General features: G+C 43.2%; 1 protein-coding gene across 1 annotated transcript in view; it reads left to right on the top strand.

Annotated features, from left to right (window-relative positions):
- LOC119397407 (ATP-binding cassette sub-family C member 2) overlaps positions 1-18,432 on the top strand; it is a 103,335-nt gene extending 84,903 nt beyond the window's left edge. The window contains exons 10-15 of the mRNA XM_049416554.1: positions 148-332; positions 5,771-5,846; positions 8,121-8,328; positions 14,453-14,763; positions 16,443-16,745; positions 18,412-18,432. Coding sequence (XP_049272511.1) covers positions 148-332; positions 5,771-5,846; positions 8,121-8,328; positions 14,453-14,763; positions 16,443-16,745; positions 18,412-18,432 — 1,104 coding nt within the window. The remainder of the gene's footprint in view (positions 1-147; positions 333-5,770; positions 5,847-8,120; positions 8,329-14,452; positions 14,764-16,442; positions 16,746-18,411) is intronic.
- The last annotated feature ends 419 nt before the right edge of the window (positions 18,433-18,851 follow it).

Genomic DNA, 18,851 nt, shown 5'->3' with positions numbered 1-18,851 from the left:
TGATGTACTTGATCGCTAGCAAATTTCTAAATCGATGTTAGTTAGCGTTGAATCTATATTCCACATAATAGAATACCACAGTAAACACAAGCTCACTCATCGCTTTTTATCTCCATTACTGACTCTGCATCTGCTGCTGGACTCCAGACACGTCTCTTCGTAACCAACAACACCTGGCTGCCGTTCAGTCCAGACCAGTGGGTGCTTATGCATAACAGGACCGCAGTGCTTTTCGATGACCTGAGCGAGCTGAAGCAGCATCCGGGGGCACCGACGGAACTGTTCAAAGAACCGAACGGTAAACGTGTCCGTCAAGTCAGGACAGAAGAAAGGCAAGGAAAAATGTTAAAGATTTTTTTAAACATATACATACGTGTTTCTTGCATTTAAGAAAAGAAATGCTTATCGGCGTGCAAGTGTTTCGCGCAAGAAAACTTTTGAAACAAATTTACCAATGTATAGCTAAAAAACACCTTTGACGTTTACATCCGCGTCGTAGTTTGTGGTTATAATGAATTTTCCTAAATTATTCTGTAACTTTAGGCCCCTGGGTATACATCAGTTTTTCGCAGTTTATGACGACACATATATGCGATTTTCGCGCGTTTCTTGCAATTTCTTCAGTTGTTTTCATTCTGTAGAAAGAGCTTGTCATATAAACCATGACGTACCTGGTATGCATGTCATAATATTTATGTTACGACCTGTCATTTGGGCTTTTTAAGCGCTAATAACATAGCATGCTGATTTTAGTGTACATTAAGAAAAGGTGGTGTGAAACTTTCAAATTGAGTATGGCTGTACGGCACTGGTACTAAAAGCCTTGGCTACAAAATTGGCAAGCAATTTTAAAGGTAGGCGCAGCTGGCATTGGAGCTCAAACTGGTTTTAAGTTGTATTTGGTGTTTGTCATTTTTTGTTCGTGTTCTCTACACATGTAGTTTTTTCTTAAAATCTACTATCGGCAGATCATTGCAATTTCGTACAAAAGTGGCTACCAACGCTTTACAGAAGTGGAACTAAAATTGTGAGCGTTCAAAAAAACCTACATTGGTGATGTTTCTTTGAGTAGGTCGATGTATTGAAATTGACACTTATGAATGTTTTTTATACTAGCACACACAAATGTACATTGGCTACTAATATTAGTTTCAATTATGCAAATGCAAATAATAACACTTGAGAAGTCATGTTTGCTTGTGCCCCATAGTTCCCGAGAAGGATGCAGAAAACTCGAAAAATGTTGTTTTTGGATAAGCGCTGAGACCACGTAGAGGTACACCCACATTTCCTGTCAACGTGTCGAAAAAAAGTGACCAGAAATATTTTTAAACCTCTAGTACCAAAGTGCAAATAATTTTCCGAAAGACAAAGAAATCCCCTATCAAAAGATTGCAAAATCACATTTTGGGATTTTTGACCGAAGTCTCACCCTATCTTAATGAAATGGCCGCGAGAGCATTTAGACCGTGTGAAGTAAATCTCGAGGTACATCATGTGCACGACGTATTTTAATGCTACGATCTGTCATATATGCTTCTCATATACTCATTACCTACCGTGTCAATTTTACTAAACATTGAGTTAATGAAAGGCCGCGAAAGCACCACGAAGACGTAGATAGATAGATAGATAGATAGATAGATAGATAGATAGATAGATAGATAGATAGATAGATAGATAGATAGATAGATAGATAGATAGATAGATAGATAGATAGATAGATAGATAGATAGATAGATAGATAGATAGATAGATAGATAGATAGATAGATAGATAGATAGATAGATAGATAGAGCTGAAATTATCTTTGGTTCGCCAATAAACGTGTCGCATTTAGATATTTATTTCTCAGGAAGACTTGCGCTCAGGAACGTGTTCAAAAAAAAAATGCCAGTCAACACAAGAATGTTGGTGACACAGTGGTTATATCTCAGGAACTAAGCGACAGATTACATAAATTTAAAATGGCCAAGGAATTTGCACTCACGCTCCTTCACACCCATTTCACTAATTGTTAAATTGCGATAATAAATCGAACGAGGTTCCTATGCCATGCGGTTTTCAATCATAGATCTACAGAGCGACCAAAAATACAATTAGGCGAAAAAAAGAGCCATAACGCTTGAACAAATGAACAAAATGAGCCACGCTTTAAAGTATTCAAAATAAGTCATTTCTGTATAACAGTTGTAACCTTTAGTTGTGATGTGCCTACTTTGAGCTTTGATACTGGTGTGAAGATTCTTCTGGACTTGTTTTGAAATAGCGGTGACATATTCTCTAGAAATTGTTTCCCGGAATATGTCATTCCGGAGCAGATTTCAGCGATTCAATGAATTTCGGCTTCAGTGCCGTTCATCGATGCTGCCTGTCTCTAGAAACCTCTTGACGACGCGATGGACTTGAGCACGCTGCAATAGAAGCATATCCGTTATGCCTCAAATTGTTATCTGCTTGAGGTGGACAACGATCGGGCGGTGCAACTCTTCAGAAACCATTTTTCGTTAAAAAAGATGCGGCACATATAACAGTAAACATGTCAGTTTTGTATAAAAAGAGCAATGAATAATTTCAATACTCGCTGTGCTAAAAGGTGTCAACAACATATAACAAAATCACAGCGTCTCTTTTCCAATCACCTAAGATGGCTCGAAGGCGAAAGCCATCTTGTTTTTCTTGCCCACTGCAACATGGCCACTACGACATAATTCTTCCTTTGGCGAAATGGCGAAGTACCCACTACGCGTCCGTAAAGGCAACACGCGCCCCAGCGCAGCTGCACACTTTGCCCATGGTGTCCTGTTGCTGCTGTTAATGATGACCAATTATGCCCATGCTCTTTGCAATTGGTGGGCCTTTAAACCAACCACTCGTTGCGCAATGCGCATGTTTTGACGCTAGGTGCTATTCTACGCTTCTGCCACCCAACACTGCATGCGTTAAGGAGCCTCCTCGCGCTACATGACATTAGTGTAGGGTTCCTTTTACAAATTAGTTTCAAGCAGTGGCCTCGCTCTGTGGTAGAGCACCTGCTTGCCACGCAAAAGTCGTCGGTTATATTCCCACTTGAACCGAAGAGTTTTATTATTTATTTATTTGTATGTCTTTCAAATTTTCACTGACGGACAATGCCGCTTTTTCACTGACAACCAACAACGCCGGCAGCGACGCCGGAATTTCCGTGACACGACCTTTTTAAAGTTATCACGCCAAAGAGGTCTTTTTTAATGCTATCGCGGTAAAAAACCTTTCGTGACAGCAGGTCTGCAAGAAAAAGGTGGTAATTTTTTTGCTACATGCACCTGTGCTTTTTGGCATTAAACGAAAGCGGAAGATGAAATACTTTCGGGCAGTACGCTGGCTACTTTTGTCTTGCCAGTAGCTATATAAATATTGAGGTTTTCCAATAATATTTTATGGAGTTTTGCGTCGCAAAACCACGATACAGGTACGATTATCAAGGACACCGTAGTGGATGGCTTCGGAAATTTTTATCATCTGGTGTTCGTTAACGCGGACCTAAATCTATGTTCATGGGCCTCAAGCACTTCGCCCCCATCGAAATGCAGCCGCGACGGCCGGGGCGACCTTCGGGCCAGCAGTCGAGCACCACATCCACTAGAACACAAAGTGAAATTGTTAACGCACCCACTTGACGGGACTGTATATACTCACCTCTCCAACTCACCATCGTCCTTCACCACTCTTTTTCCTCCCCTTTCCCTCCCCCGGTGTAGAGTAGCAGGCAGGGTTGCCACTGACTTTCGAGTGAATGTCGCCAAACGACGCGCAAAAAGTCGCCAAAAGTCGCCATTTTTTTACAAATTTCGCCAAAAAAGTCGCCATTCTAGATATAAACGACATACCTTGCAATAAAAATTTCCACTCACGTATAGAACCGTAGAATACAGTGCCATCTAAGACCCTTAAATTATATAGACGTTTCTCAATGCCAGTCATATCGCCCGCTTCACCATGGGAGTGCATGGTGCTGCTTCTCCGACTAGCCGCAAGATGTGCGTGGTGGCGTAAGGGTGAATGAAGAAAACGCTCATGATATCCTTCCATCCCCGTCCGCTCGTCTCAAAGGTAAAAGTATGGTAAAGCTTGGACGAAAACCGTGAAAGCGTTGTTTGCAGACAGCTTTACGCAGCCTTATATGAATTATAAGGATTAAGAGGTTTAATGAAGGTAAGACGACATAATTCTTGCACCACCGATCATTAGTGAGTCTTACACCTTTTAAGTGTGTAATATGATAAAGGACGCCACCGACCCTTTTTATAGTCACTTATATCTACGCGTGTCAATCCGACGCATTATTAATGAACAGGTAGACAATGTAAAATGTTATATAGCAATTGTTGTCATTGCACACGCTCACCGAGAACAGTGGACAATGCCTCAATAAATATTTTTAACTGCACAAGTAGCCGCGTATCCGCCTCTCTTCACTATTGCAAAACAGTCTTTACGAGCTAAATTGGGGGTACTGCAAAAGTGAATAAGTCGCCAAGCTATTCAGTAAAGTTTGGGCTTTGGCGGAACAAATAGTCAGAACATGCGGCCAACCTGTTGTCTATAGCCCCTTCAGAAGCGAAACTTTAGAGAAGCTTAAAGCACCTAAAGCCATAAACTTATAATCAAACACTGCCCCCTCGCGGCTTGCAAGGCAGTCCGCTCACTTACATTTTGCTAGAATGTCGCTGGAGGACGTTCCAGTACCTCCTGCATCAAAATGAATTGAGATACAGAGGAGTTACAGGATGGACATACCGAATGACGCGTAATGTGCACAATTCTAGTCGTGAGTCTAAAGCCATGAAAAATACGGAGAATGTTACCGCTCATTCGTTGGGAAGACACAGAGCTTAGGATGCATAACTCAGTGGAGACCTAAGCCGAAAAACGCCAAAAATTCGCCATGTCGCCATTCATAATTTTAGGTCGCCACGGGCCTCTCAAATTCGCCAATTTGGCGAAAAGTAGCCACCATTGGCAACCCTGGTAGCAGGCTAGCGCATGCTATTGCTTAGGCCGACCTCTCTGCCTTTCTGTAAATAAACCTCTCTCTCTATTAACGCTGTCACGTTAATAGAGAGAGTGAAAAGTCTGAATAGATGCAAATAAATAAAATATAAAAAAATTTGGTTCGAGTGGAAACTTTACCAAGGCCGTGACAAGGGGGCGTTCTACTACTGAGCCACGCCAGTGCTTGAAACCGTTTCGAAAGAGAACCTACACGGATGTCACGCAATGCGAGTAGTCGCTTTAACTCGTGTAATATTCCGTGGCAGAAACGTAGAACCGCACCAGTGTTTAAAACATGTGAATTGCGCAGCGAGTGGTTGGTTTAAAGGCTCGTAAACTACAAAGCGCACGGGCAAATTAATAATCATTACCGGCACCGCCATCAACCAAGTGTACAGCTGCGCGGGTGCGCCTGTTGCCGTACGGACACGAAGTGGTTACTTTGTCAATTCGCAGAAGGAAGAATTACGTAGTAATGGACACTTCGCAGCTGTGCTTGCATTAGGAATTCTCGCATAGTCTGAAACAGCGAATGTTACGCGCACAGACGTTTCCTTTCCTTGCGGCACGGTGAATACCGGGAAGAAAAGCCAGGCTAGCCGTCCAATAAATTTTCTTGCACCCTCTCAAGCGCCCTCTAAATTTTATTGCTTCTTATGTAGTGACCACTTCGACATTTTTTGTCGGGAGTTAAGGGCTGAACTGATGTATGTCGTTGTTTTTATTTCTTCTTCAGAAAGAAAGAGGCGAAAAAGGACTCTGCCAAGCAGGCAGTAGCAGTTGTTAGAGAAGAGGGTCTGTCAACTAACAAGGTAACGTCTTCATTCGTTTAAGATTGAAAACGCTGTATTTGCTGGTATGCGAAATGAAATTCAAACTTTATTGTGTAATCCATTGCAGCGCTTTAAAAGTTCTCTAAATTTTGAGTAGTCGGCAGAAGTGAAACGTCAGATATCCCAGATGATTCACGTTTGCCATCAGTATATCACTTATCAGTATATCAAATTCTCTAAATTTTGAGTGGTCGACAGAAGTGGCGCGTCAGGAGATACGTCAGAAATCACAGATGATTCACTTTTGTCATCAGTATATCCCTTATCAATATATCACGGTCTGGCAGACTTCACTTGTCCGCACAATGAACAATATTGGCGTAGTGGGTGCTTCCCAACTTCACAAAAATTATGATTTGTGGCGTAGTATATATACGCTGCTAGTGTACTTGCCCGACGAGAGATTATAACGGGCTCTAGAAATGCCACTCTCCCTGCTTTCGCTGTGACAGCGCTACGCTTTCCGCGCAGGTCTGCCGTTTCTCCAAAGTAAATTTCTCTAAATTATGAGTGGTCGACAGAAGTGATGCGGCAGGAGATACGCCAGAAATCACAGACGCTTCACGGTTTTTCATCAGTATATTGCCACGCACGCTTCTTTTGCTATTTTCATGTAACCAACCCGTTCCACGTGTAGCCACTGCTTTACGCGCACGACGTCATAATGTCGAACTTTCCCGATCATTTTACATACTCTGATAAGCTTGAGCGTGCAACGCGAACAGCAGAGTTTATTCTGGAACTAACGCAGCCATCAGCGATAACGCTGGAATCTTCAATGCAACATGTACAATGGGCGACGCGCCTTTCCGCTGATCAGATTATTCGCCGACCGACGACTCTATGCGCTGATATCTTTGCACTTTGAGTGTCATTCTTTTACTCGGTACAATTAGCTCAATAAACAGTTTTATTCTTACCGACTGCGATTGATTTCTTTACCAACACAACCACGTGATATCTTGCTATGTCCCGTTCTATAGCGAAGAATGAAGCATAGTTTCCATATTGGCCAGAAAAAAAGTGCAATATTTGGTTGCCTACAGAGAGCATAACTAAATAATAGGTTGAGCTGCGCTACTAAGGAATCTATAAGTCTTCAGCAGGCTCAGACGTCTTGAAGCAAGGTCTGAGTACGGGCTAGTTGGTATTCCATTTCAAATTGTGATTACAGCGCAGGGGAAGACATTAGACAAAGAGACCAAGAAACACGATCGGTGACTTCCAAGTAACGTTTTATTGTGAAGAACAAGCAATATATGAAAAACGACACGTGCGATAAAGGACACCAACCTCCGGAACACGAAGCCTACATGAGCAAGCAATCTAAAACAACAAAGCAGCAACAGCTCTTTCAAGAAGAACAAGAGTGCATGTGTGGGTGCAAGAAAGACGTCTTGCCTTACTACATGTGATTTTCATATAGTCAGTGAAAAGTTATGTCAAAATATTTTGGAGACACTGACTACTGCAACAGTCATATTGTACGACCCTTCCTTTATTGCGCTTATCATAGGACGCTTGCGGATGCTAGAAGTGATTATTCTTTCCGAATTTTATTCTTTTCTGCCGAATATTTTGAATCATACAACAATTGTCTTCGTTATTGACATTCTTTTCCGTCCTTTCCATGACATCGTGTATATTTAACGCTATAGTGGTAAAGAGCTCGTTTCGCAGAAATTCCAGCGTCGGTGTCGGGGTCGGCGGCGGCGTCTGTGGTTGTGAGTAAAAATCAGCGGTTTCCGTGAGCGAAAAAACTTAGGTAGATGCAAACAAAGAAATATTAAAAAACCTTTCGTTCGAGTGCGACCGAGGATTCGTACCTAAGACCCGTCGCTCGTTGGCGCGATGCGTTTAGCCACTCGGCCATCACGCATACATCCTCTAGTATACCAATGCGTGCTATTTATATACACTATTTACCGTTGGTGGTACGTATATCTGGGATGTTCTTCAACGGCTTGACTATCCCCTGCGAGATAGCGCAAAGGGCACACAGGAGCACTCTTAAATGTCATCGCCCCGTCCTGTGGCGGTGTTTCATCGCGCCGCATGCATGAATATTGGATCAGGAGAGCGTCCGCGCTTTGGCTTTTCTTGTGGCTTCATTTAACTCTCTGCCGAGAAGCGAAGCCAAGCTTGCGATTGGTGAGGTGATCCGAACATGGTCCGATTACGCTAACCCGTTCTTCTCTTGAAAGCGAAGCTCAAGCGTCCTCCAAGTTTTTAATTTTTCATTTCATTATGCAGGGACTTCTAAGTATTTCAATGGCCTACATAAAACACTCAGGCGCCTGGACAGTGCTGGCATTCTTGTGCTTCGTCTTAAGCGCGGCGTTGACTGCCGGGCAACTGATATGCATCAAAGCATGGGCGACACTCAAGATTCGCGAAAGCAACATAAGCCGTTCCAGCCAAGACATCATAATGTGGCTTGCTTTGGCCTGCATTGGAGATGGTAAGTCGAAGGAGTATTGATACGTCATGGACTACGTGCAGTAATGTAGTGTACATTTGCGCAGAGACACCGCTGGTGATGCGCTTTATATGACTCACTTATGCAGAAGCCTCATGAACGATGGATTTTCTGGTTTCAGATAACACTACCACTAAGCACATTATTAAGCACGATCGTCAGGCCCTTCAAGCGTACACTATCTTCTTGTATCCGTAAGAGGTGCTTACATAAAACTGTGCAGCTACGGTAAGAGAGAGAAGCGAGAGAAAACTCGTTATTTAAGTACAGATAATGCTGCCCGCGTTTGTAAATGGGCCTACAGGCTGCTCTGTATAAGGAGCGGTATTGAGGACAGAAACGACGCTGTAACGGAAGATTAGCAAAACAAAACTTAAAATAATGAAAATATGTTGTCGTGGTATGTATAGGTTGTGATGCAGGCCGTGGTATGTACGCTAAACGTAGCGTTTGTGATGAAGGGCCGTTTAGAGCTTGTCAATTAAGCTAATCTCTTCGAGCAGTAAGAAAATAAGTTCACAAACTTGATGTTGCTTTGAAGAAAAAGATAAAGGACTAGGTATTTTCCCCATATGTTGTGGTACTTGCGAAGTTGGACATACTGTCCTGCAAACACAAGTTCTTTCTTCTCTGTCTGGCGGGCACTCTAGCATATGTGTGGCGCTGTTTTCAACGCAGAAGTTGTCACAATATAGGTTATTAGTCAAGCCAAGACAATACGTGTTGCTGTTCGTGAACGTGGCTCTGAGGGGAAGTCATTGACAGAGTTTCTGATGGTGACGAGGAAGGCGATGCGAATGCCTCGGTTTCAAATTGGTGCATATTAAACATTCAAAGTGGCCTAGAGGTGAAAGGTTCCATAATCGATGCCCCTCCAAGGGGGCGTACTTCTGACCAAGTAGGAGTAAATCCCCCAAATCACCATTGGTTCACTAAAAGAGAGAGAGGTAAAGGTATAAAAAGAAAGAGAGAGCGAAAAGTAGAAAGAACTAATGGGAATAAAGACATAGAAAGATAGAAAGGCTCGGCGCGACTACTGCGAAGCTGCCGTACTAGAAAACGGGAAAGGCAACGGCGGCGGCGAGAAGAGGCCGAAGCCATGGAAGCCCTACGCCAACGATGACATCCCCGTATACCTATCAGATGTGCGAACGCTCGGTTCTGTAGTTCGTGACTAATCTAGCTAAAGCCTAGCAATAGCCAAGAAGCAACCAGATTATACTTTAAAATTGTTCAGTTTCGTTGTATCAAGGCTTGCGCGAATAAGTGAAAGGTTCGCCAAATGTTTTGGCGGCCAACGATATTAGCTGCAGCATCGGCAGGCTGTAGCACCGAATATCCTCGACGTAAACAAAATTTAGCTGAAGATTGCCATTTGTCCCCTACCTATTTTTTGTCTTATGTTACTTCTGCGAAAGCCGCGTTTCATCATGCCTATAACCAAAGTGACCACTTGAGTATCTCGATTACCCGCAGTCCTTCTGATGGCGCTTTCTCTCCCACATTTTAAAATGACATTTACGCACCGCTGCCTATATCACTATAAACTACCTTCTGTGAGTGGAAACCTTCGTAAATCGACCCAATTTCTTTAGGAGCTGGCTCGGCACAGGTTCTTAAGCTAGGGTAATGTCCCGCGTCGTAAGCGGAGTGCTGGGCAGTATCGAAGATATATGTATCTTAGATACTATCTTAGATATTCTTTGAGGATCTTGTATCTGTATCGCGATACGTCTCGCAAGATGTGTATCAGTATCTGTATTTCCGATACATTGAAGAATGTATCGTGTATCTTAAGATACAAGATACTGCAATCGCACTTTCACCGTGCGAAAGAATAAACGTTGGCTGAACGCCGTTTCTCAAGCTGATACTGCTGCCACTAAGTCACCAGAATAAAACTAAAGGCGTGCAATTATTTTATCTTTCCACCAGAGTTTTCCAGCGAGGATAGGCGATCAGCTGTTTGCGTCCCTATTGGTGGAGCAGAGTCACCTGGTGGCGCTCGCGTTGTCTCGATAGACAAACGCGCGAAGGTACGCCGAGCCGACCTTTTGTTTTATCGTTTTTTTAACACGAAAGTGTTTTATGCCGGGGTCCACCAAGACTTCAGTGACGTATTTCCGACAGGGAAATGGCGTCGAAAAATTTACACGATCAGATGGGAAAGACGAAAACGTTCCGTCAACGGGCATCGCACCCACGATCGCTCGGTCCGCAGCAACCGATGCAGGGCACGCTATCCACTGCGCCACGGTCACAGACTCTAGAGGCTTTACAAACGCGCCTTTTATATCTACCACTCTCCCGGTCGGCGGGTTGGTGTTGCCCTCTGGGAGCAGTAAAAGAATTCGTCATTACTATGGCCTCCGCGATTAGCACCTGCAACGCGTTACACGTCCATCCCATTCGGCGCGTTTTCAATAGAAGTTCAGTTTTGTCAATGCCTTAACACACCGCGAGGTGGCGATCTTAGCCCAAGCGCCGTAAAAGCGTCGGCATCGCTCTCGGCATCACGCTAATCCAAACCATAAATAGCTCTGCGACGCGCGCCTGAATCACCTGGCTGTAACACCCCGTTTCCCGATCACGCGCTCGCCCCGAGAAAATTCGCGGCCGGGCTACCGGGGCGACACGACGCGCTTTACGTTTCTCTCTAGTCCGGCCGTGGTGTTCAATTACATTTTAACTGCCGCGGGATGGCGACCAAGTTCTGCGTCCAATATGCGACACTCTTCTGGATATCACGCCTCGTTCTCTGATTACGCTTTCACCGTTAACTATTACAGCTATCACAAGGATTTGTTTAATCATCTAACATGGACGTTAGCCGTCGGGATGGAGGTGTAAGCCAACCATAAAAGTGGGTGCATCCACGTTAAACGTTGCTATAGCTGGCAGAGATCAATGTACATTGTGCAAACTCTCATATCAATCTACAGTAACATTCAGTTCTGAAAGGGCACGCTTTACTTTCGTGTTATTCCGATTCCTATGACGGAGGGATCAACCATCTTTTTTTCTTTTTAGTCGTGTCAGTGCCGTGACCCTTGGCACTTAGCAACTGTCCTGTGCCGCGTACTCGAATGCGCGCGGCGTCTCTCACACGCATTCTGATGCCGCTGTAGTGCCATAATCGAAGTTTGTTTTGCGTGGTGCTTCGTTACGAAGCCTGAAGAATGCAAGAATGGGGGGTTGCTTTGCGTCTCGTGGCTTTCACACAAAGGTGATTTGAAGGATATCTTATATGTAAGTTTGACCTACATGCGAGGAGATTAACTGATATGCAAATAATATTCCAACAGCTATAGCACCACCGGTACCGATGCTGGATCTAAGAGAATTAACATTCACATAACAAGCACTATCTTGGCGTACGTCTCTTTTTCTTTTATTCAAAGAGTCTTTAAAATCATAATTTGATTGTTAGCAGTAGCTATTTCTTAGCTGTCCTTCTTTTACGTCCCATACATTACATACGATTCCATATTGTTTTTTTTTTTGGTCTGCTTACTGCAATACGCTTTTAACGTACTGCCAAGGTAAGCTCTCTGATTTATTCTTGCTTTTAACTGTCTGTGTCATTTCTGCTGCTGTTTACGTACTTATAGTCCACATGAATTTACTTTTATGTAAAGGTGATGTTGAAAGCAAATGTATAACAAACCAGGCCCGCCTGGCGTATACAGTAAAAAAATTCTGCTTACCACTAAGTAAAGTCGCGAAATTGAGTTTCCATTATAATAACACAAATTATTAGGAGCCAGTTTAAATACGTTAGCAAATGTGTTCGAGAACCTTTGTTATACCAAATGCTCTTTTTTTGTCATGAGCGTCCGCACCAGGCGTTTTATGCTATTTTCCAAGGGCACTGAATTTAATTCTCATATCTATGAGAGGTTATCCGCCGCGGTGGTCTCGTCGTTATGGTGCTTCACTGCTGACCCGGAGGTCGCGGCGGCCGCATTCCGATGGAAGGAAAATGCTAGAGGCCCGTGTGAATATATTTAGGTCTTAGAACCCGAGGTAGTCAACATTTCTGGAGCCCTCCATTACAGCGTCTCGCATAATCATATCGTGGTTTTGGGACGTCAAACGCAACAATTATTATTAGCACTTGGGGGTGCTGCCTGTATCGTGTTTTATGTTTATTCGCCGTGCTTGATACGCAACCGCTTTTCTATTTCGCTTAGATGTTTTTGTTTTTCTTGCTCAGGCTTTCCTAAATTCTTTGACTGGTACTAATCACCAGGTAATCGGATCTGTAAGTGGCATTAGTCTGAATATCGGTGGTGTCCTGTGGCGCTTTGTGCCACTGTACAATACGTCAGAATCGTTTCTAGGTGGCACATGTTCTTGGTGACGTACACCTGTCCGGTGATCCATTACTGCGAAAACCGTAATACGTTTCGGGCAAGGTAGAACTCCACAGGGGTATTTGCATAATCGTGCGAAGGCTTCTTATTGAAGTTCTTATCATTACATGGCAACCCGCTAGCTGGTCGGCAAGCAGAGCAGCGACTCACATCAATTACAAAGGCGACAAGCAAAAACTTCTATCATCGAAGACTATAGAGTGCTGCCATGTAAAGCAGCTAAAGCGATGCTTTAGCTGCTTAACAATGCGTTTCGGAACGAAACTAATATACCTTGAGCAAGAAGTACAACATTTTTGAGATACTCACATACATTCATTCAAATGAAACGATATTGGTCGCAGTTAAAGCATTTTCAAGCGAACATTTTTGTGAATACGTATTTTGTGCTACATTATATAGATATATAATAACAAAGTTGCGAATGTATCGAAGTATCAAGATACAATTGCAAGGTATCGTATCGAATACAATCAGTTTTGTAGTATCTTGTATCTGTATCTAAAATACTTTTAGCCTGACTATATTGTATCGCATCGCGATACAATTTCAAAGTATCTTTGCCCAGCCCTGCGTAAGGGTAACCTTAGTTCCAGAGGCGACCGCTACAGGCACAGCTCGCGCGAAAGAGAAGTCTTCTTCCTCTTCTTCTTAGGGCGCATTGATGGTGATATTAACGGAAGCAAAACCATGAATAGCATAGCCAACTGTAGCATGCGCACGCTCGCGCGAAAGAAAAGTCTTCTTCCTCTTGTTCTTCGAGCGCCTTGATGATGACATTAACGCAGGCAAAACCACATTTCCTTGATTTCCTCGACCACACGTTCGGCCACAGCTGCAAGGTCTGCAACCGCTTGTGGTTTGACAACAACCTGACCACTATCTTTACTATTAAAACGTGTGACGTCTTTATATGACAGTAGAGGAATTTTGTGGAGCATTCACGGATACCCAATTATCTCCGAGCCAGCTCCTCAATCATCATTCACCTCGTGCATATGGCGTGATTTTTTATTTTTGCCGGAGCCCAATAACACGAGGTCCTTAACCTTCCCCCTGGTTTCATCAGGTCTGACCTTTTTCTTCTTATCTAGTCTTCGCTTTTTCTTTTTGTTTCTCTAAATTTTGTGGAAGAGTGAGGGTTGGGGGAGAGTGAGCAAAGCGTAAAGACACATGCAGCTAAGGAAGGCAATGACTGCCTGGACGAAGGCAAGTGCACTTGCCGAAACGTTTGCTCCAGCGACGCTCACTGTTCAACGATTTCTCATCGCTTCAAGCATCCATCTTTCCCTGAAGTTCGGTCTTGTCCTCACCGCGAATTTAACGTACCTCAAAATGGATAGCAAGTTGTACGTTGGTGTAGGCTCACTTTTCAGGGCACATCACTAACATTCCTGATTAATCTCGGTAGCTTAGCATTATTCTTCAAAAACTAATCATATATACTACTCACAGTAGTGGTTGTTGGCTCTTACCGTGCCAACAGGGGAGCAGAAATTTTGTGCTGTGCCTATTATATTTGTTGTGTACATGCCCATTTAGCTCAAATTACTTTTGGAACTGGGAATACTGCTTAATAAAAAAATAACCGTAATTATTTGTTAAAATCTTTCTTTCATGTTCGTAAGTTGATCCTTTCTGAGGCATTATATATTGCTTCCATTTAAAGTTCTATCTGGGACCGAATTTGAATGCGTGATATTATCTGATGCGTCTCATTATCCACACAGTTGTCTTCCGACTGGTCGGAGGGATCCTGCTCGCTCGTGGCACGCGGCACTTTTCCCTCAGCCTGCACGACAAGATGATCCGACACGTGGCCAGCAGCCCGCTGTCGTTCTTCGACGCCACGCCGCGCGGAAGAATAATGAACCGCTTTTCCGTGGACCTTGAAATGAACGACAGCCGCGCATTCGTCGCAATAAAGCAGCTTTACCAGACCCTACTTGCAGTCGTAGCACGGCTCGCCATCATTGGAACGCAAGCGCTTATCGTTTGCATCCTGGCCTGCGGTGCAGAGATTGTACTTATCTTCATAATAGTAAGTCCACTTGTCTTCGTTCACCTCTCATCCCGACTTACGCACTCTGAGTGTAGGGATGTCTATGGAGTACGAGAAAAATATACAGAAGTAATTCTATATACACTATGATTACAGTGGTCAACGACGTTGCTTGCCTTTCAACAATGGATACAGAGGCGCACTTGTTGAGTCACCAGGAAATTCACGATAAGGATATAGTGTAATTTCGCATCGCAGAGGTTAGCCCCACTGTGTAAATACAATCTGTTGCAAAAGTATTCAAAACATTGAGAAAAAAGTAAAAACAAGTTTTTAGAAGATATAAAACAGACCCTTAGGCATGTACTTTGACAGTGATAGTAACCTCGAGGTATTGGTGGTAAGGGGAATCCTAAGTGAAATCCATATGAAATAGTTTTTTCTTTAGTACAAAAGTAAAGGAAGCTTATATAATTCACAGTGTGCTTCATTGCATTTTGATTTCTCTAAAGAGCTCCCGTGGTGGTTATATAAAGGGAAGTAGACAATGTGATGTGATCGTCGCAATTATTCAGCGAATTTAAGCTTGATGCTCCATGCAAGAAGCTTTAAGGGCAAGTGGTGGTGCCATTGTATGACAAAGATCATTCCGGTCAATAGATACTACGGCGAAAAGGGGAACAGAATATGTTCTAGTATGGGCACTTGGTCGAGCAACCTGTAGTAGTTGATCAGTGGAAGAGGATATGTTATCTTGAAGAAGGCAGCTCAAAAAGACAAAGGCCAAAGAAAAGAGCCACACAAAGAAAGCGCGCTCTGTGATTGTGTACTTGGTCTTTGTGTTTTTACGCTGCCTTCTCCAAGATTCAATACCAACTCGTCCAGCAAACTACCCTTCTGGGGGATGTGTTAGATGCATTTGTAATGTTAGAAACGCGTTTAAGAATGCGGTGAAATAACTTATCAAAGAGACGTACAGTCACATCGATTTTTGCGCTAGGCTACGAAGGATGGCATGCTGGTGGTTGAATAAAAACTATAATGTATCTAGTGGCATGATTTTGGATGGATGCAGCGGTGTTTATGTGTGAATGGCTGCCTGCATCTCGCGCCGCATTCCAGCTTCTTCTTTGTCTCTTCGTCCCTGGGTTGTCTCCAACGGCTTGCTCATGCAAAATGCCTCGTAACAATATATTGCGGATGGGTTTAGATAGAGGATGGGGGCTCGAACTTAAGTATGGCATTAAGCTAATAGTTTCACACGTTTGGTAGGATTAGGTAAGTGCCATTCTTCCCAACTAGATTATTTGGCTGCTGATAATGCGACGTTACCAATTAAGGTGTGTGTTCAAAGATTGTCGTTAGACAAGGTGACATTAAGGTTTGTTTGAGCAGTTGCTGATTCGACAGTGTTATCTATGTTGTAAGGGAGGCAAAATGAGTTTTGACGATGAGTTAAGCGGTTAAACTGGCATTTACTAGGGCTTAGAGACATTAGCAAGCAAAAACGCCTCTTTTGGAAATGTTCGAAGTTTTACATGGCCAGGAGGGCAAACAAAAGTCGTGAGCAATCATGCGAATATTTGTAGATACACGCAAACGTAGCTTCTTCACTCTATAGCCTTAATATCATGATAAGTTAGCGTTAGCCGTAGTGTGTTAGTTATGGTTATGAGTTTTGGCACAATATACAGATATCTCCGTTTGTGCGTTTGCAGCGCTACGTCATCAACGCGACAACACTCAGCAGGCAGTACGAGAGCACCAGGCTCTCGCGAGTGCTGCAGCACCTGACGGAGACCCTCGACTCTGTGGGAATGATTCGCTGCTATCGAGTGATGGACAAATTTTGTGCCCGATACAGGCGACTCATGAATGACTACATAGAAGCCTTCAACGCCTTCATTCTCTCGTACTCCTTCACCAGACTCATAGTGACCGTCTTCGGCGTGCTTGTCATTTTGCTCGCTATGGTCATTGTGGTGGTGCCGAGCAGAGGCGACGTGGAAGCTGCAGCTTCGGTTGGTCTATCCCTTCTATCGGCTTTGACGGTACGTTCTACGCATACAAGTTTTCATTGTGACACCCTTAACTGTCATTTTTAGTAATAACCTTTCTCGAGCCTGAGGTGAGCAGTTATTATTAGGATAACTACAATTTAGCGCACCAATTCTTGCACATAAGAGATGCGAACAGTTGGCTATAGCTTTATGATTTATTTATTTCAAAATACCTCATAGGCTTCAGGTGAGGCATTGTTAGGAGGGCGGTAAAAAAGTAAGCATCCATAATACTTTGAATTCACAATATGCACGAAGATCAGTGTGCACCAGATCACATAATAAGAAGGGTAGTAATAAACTGCGAAAGCTCTACAGAATCCCAACAACGTTGTTACCAACCAATCAATGTCTTAATGAATAATAATAATATCTGGGGTTTAACGTCCCAAAACCAAGATATGAGTGTCTTAATGAAGCAATGGTTGAAAAACGACACTCGTAGTGATAAAGCATATGAGAAAGGATTAATCCGACGACGTATTTTCTGTAGACTGATGTAGTCATACGAAATTGAACTGCTATACAGTAATACGGTTCGCAGAAAGAGAGAGAAAAATAAAAAAAATATAATGAAAAGCGAGACTGCGGTGCCAGTGAAATGCCATTTTGCAAAGAAACGTTACAGTAACAGAAAGAGCACACTGCGATAATGGTAATAAGCTACACTTTGTGGGCAAGATGGCAAGATAACTGGTGAATGCGTCGCAGAATGCATCATTGTATGACAGACGTGCGATGCTATCCGGGAAGAAATTCCAGCATCGGACAGCTTGTGGAAGCGCAGAGCAGTCGAATGCACGTGTAGGTCCGTAAATTCGGGTATAGCTTAAATGATTACGAAACCTGTGTGACGTGGAGTCGCGTCGTTGCAAGCATGTTAGTGTTCGAGACGAATTAATAAATTTGTGAAGCATTGTCAACAAGGCAATGTCACGGCGAGTACTTAAAGATTGCAATGAAAGGTTAGGCTTGATTTGTGTTACACCATGCAGACTGATAGCTGTAATCGTTTCAAATGAAGCGGCTTGCCCTGTTCTTAATTCGCTCTAGAATTTCAATCAAGCATTTCTCGTGAGGGGGACCAAATAAGAGCGCTGTCGGGCTTTGCTGCTTGCCATGTTATTTCAACAGTAAAGAAACTAACACTTTCCTATTTTGGCTTTGTCATGCAAGCTACCCCTTGAACGCAGCAGAAATTGTTGCCCTCATTGTAATGTAACAGAACACGAAGCCGCCCATCTACACGATGGTTAAATTGTATTCTGGAGACTACAGTAAAACATCCACATAAACTTGTAGAACTTGTATTAAAATAAGTATTTGTGGTGTTCCGATATCCCTATATCGAGTTGCCACTGACTTCACGACAACTAACAAAAAGGAGCTATATTGTTTACGGGTGCGCAACACGCAATTCTTGTCGTACGAACAAAGTCAAATTCATGCTACGCAGGCAGCATATGCTTTCAACAAAGGGTAAAGGAATAAATAGCTTACAAATAAGTTTTCTCTCGTTTTTAATTGCATTCTTTCAAAGTCAACGTGTGTAGCTCTGTAACAATCAACATTCTACTCATTTTGATACGGTAAGCTCCCTCAACTTGTTTTGATGGTATGTATTCAGAACATGAGCGGCTATCCTTAGTTCAGCTGCGAAGAAGATGTGGCATCTTATTTTTGCAGTCGCAACATCGTCGAAGTCCCACTTATTTTGAACGTAAGCTCATAGGATGCCTCGATCTACTTGAACGAGGTCGTGTAAGGAATAATATTCGGCGTTCTTCGTGCATTAGCTGTTGAAGCTGAAACAAAGCGCAGTCCAGTGTCATCCCGTACAGTTTTGTATATAGGTGTCGTGAATTAAGAGACGTGCAAGTTGCTTACCCCCAAACTATTGTTATTGGTGGGTAGACTGAACGCACAGAATGATTTAGAGTACAACAGATTAAAGGTCAGTAGTGGCATTGCCACCATGGGCATCGATGCCCAGTATACGTTTTCCATCTTCACATTTTCTTGCACTCGATCGACATAGCCACTTGTTTTACAGCAGAGCTGTTATGA

The sequence above is a fragment of the Rhipicephalus sanguineus genome, chromosome 6 (assembly GCF_013339695.2).
Source record: "Rhipicephalus sanguineus isolate Rsan-2018 chromosome 6, BIME_Rsan_1.4, whole genome shotgun sequence".
In the NCBI taxonomy this organism is placed as follows: domain Eukaryota; kingdom Metazoa; phylum Arthropoda; class Arachnida; order Ixodida; family Ixodidae; genus Rhipicephalus; species Rhipicephalus sanguineus.
The sequence above is the reverse complement of the archived record's forward strand: the minus strand, read 5'-3'. Positions and strand labels throughout refer to the sequence as shown.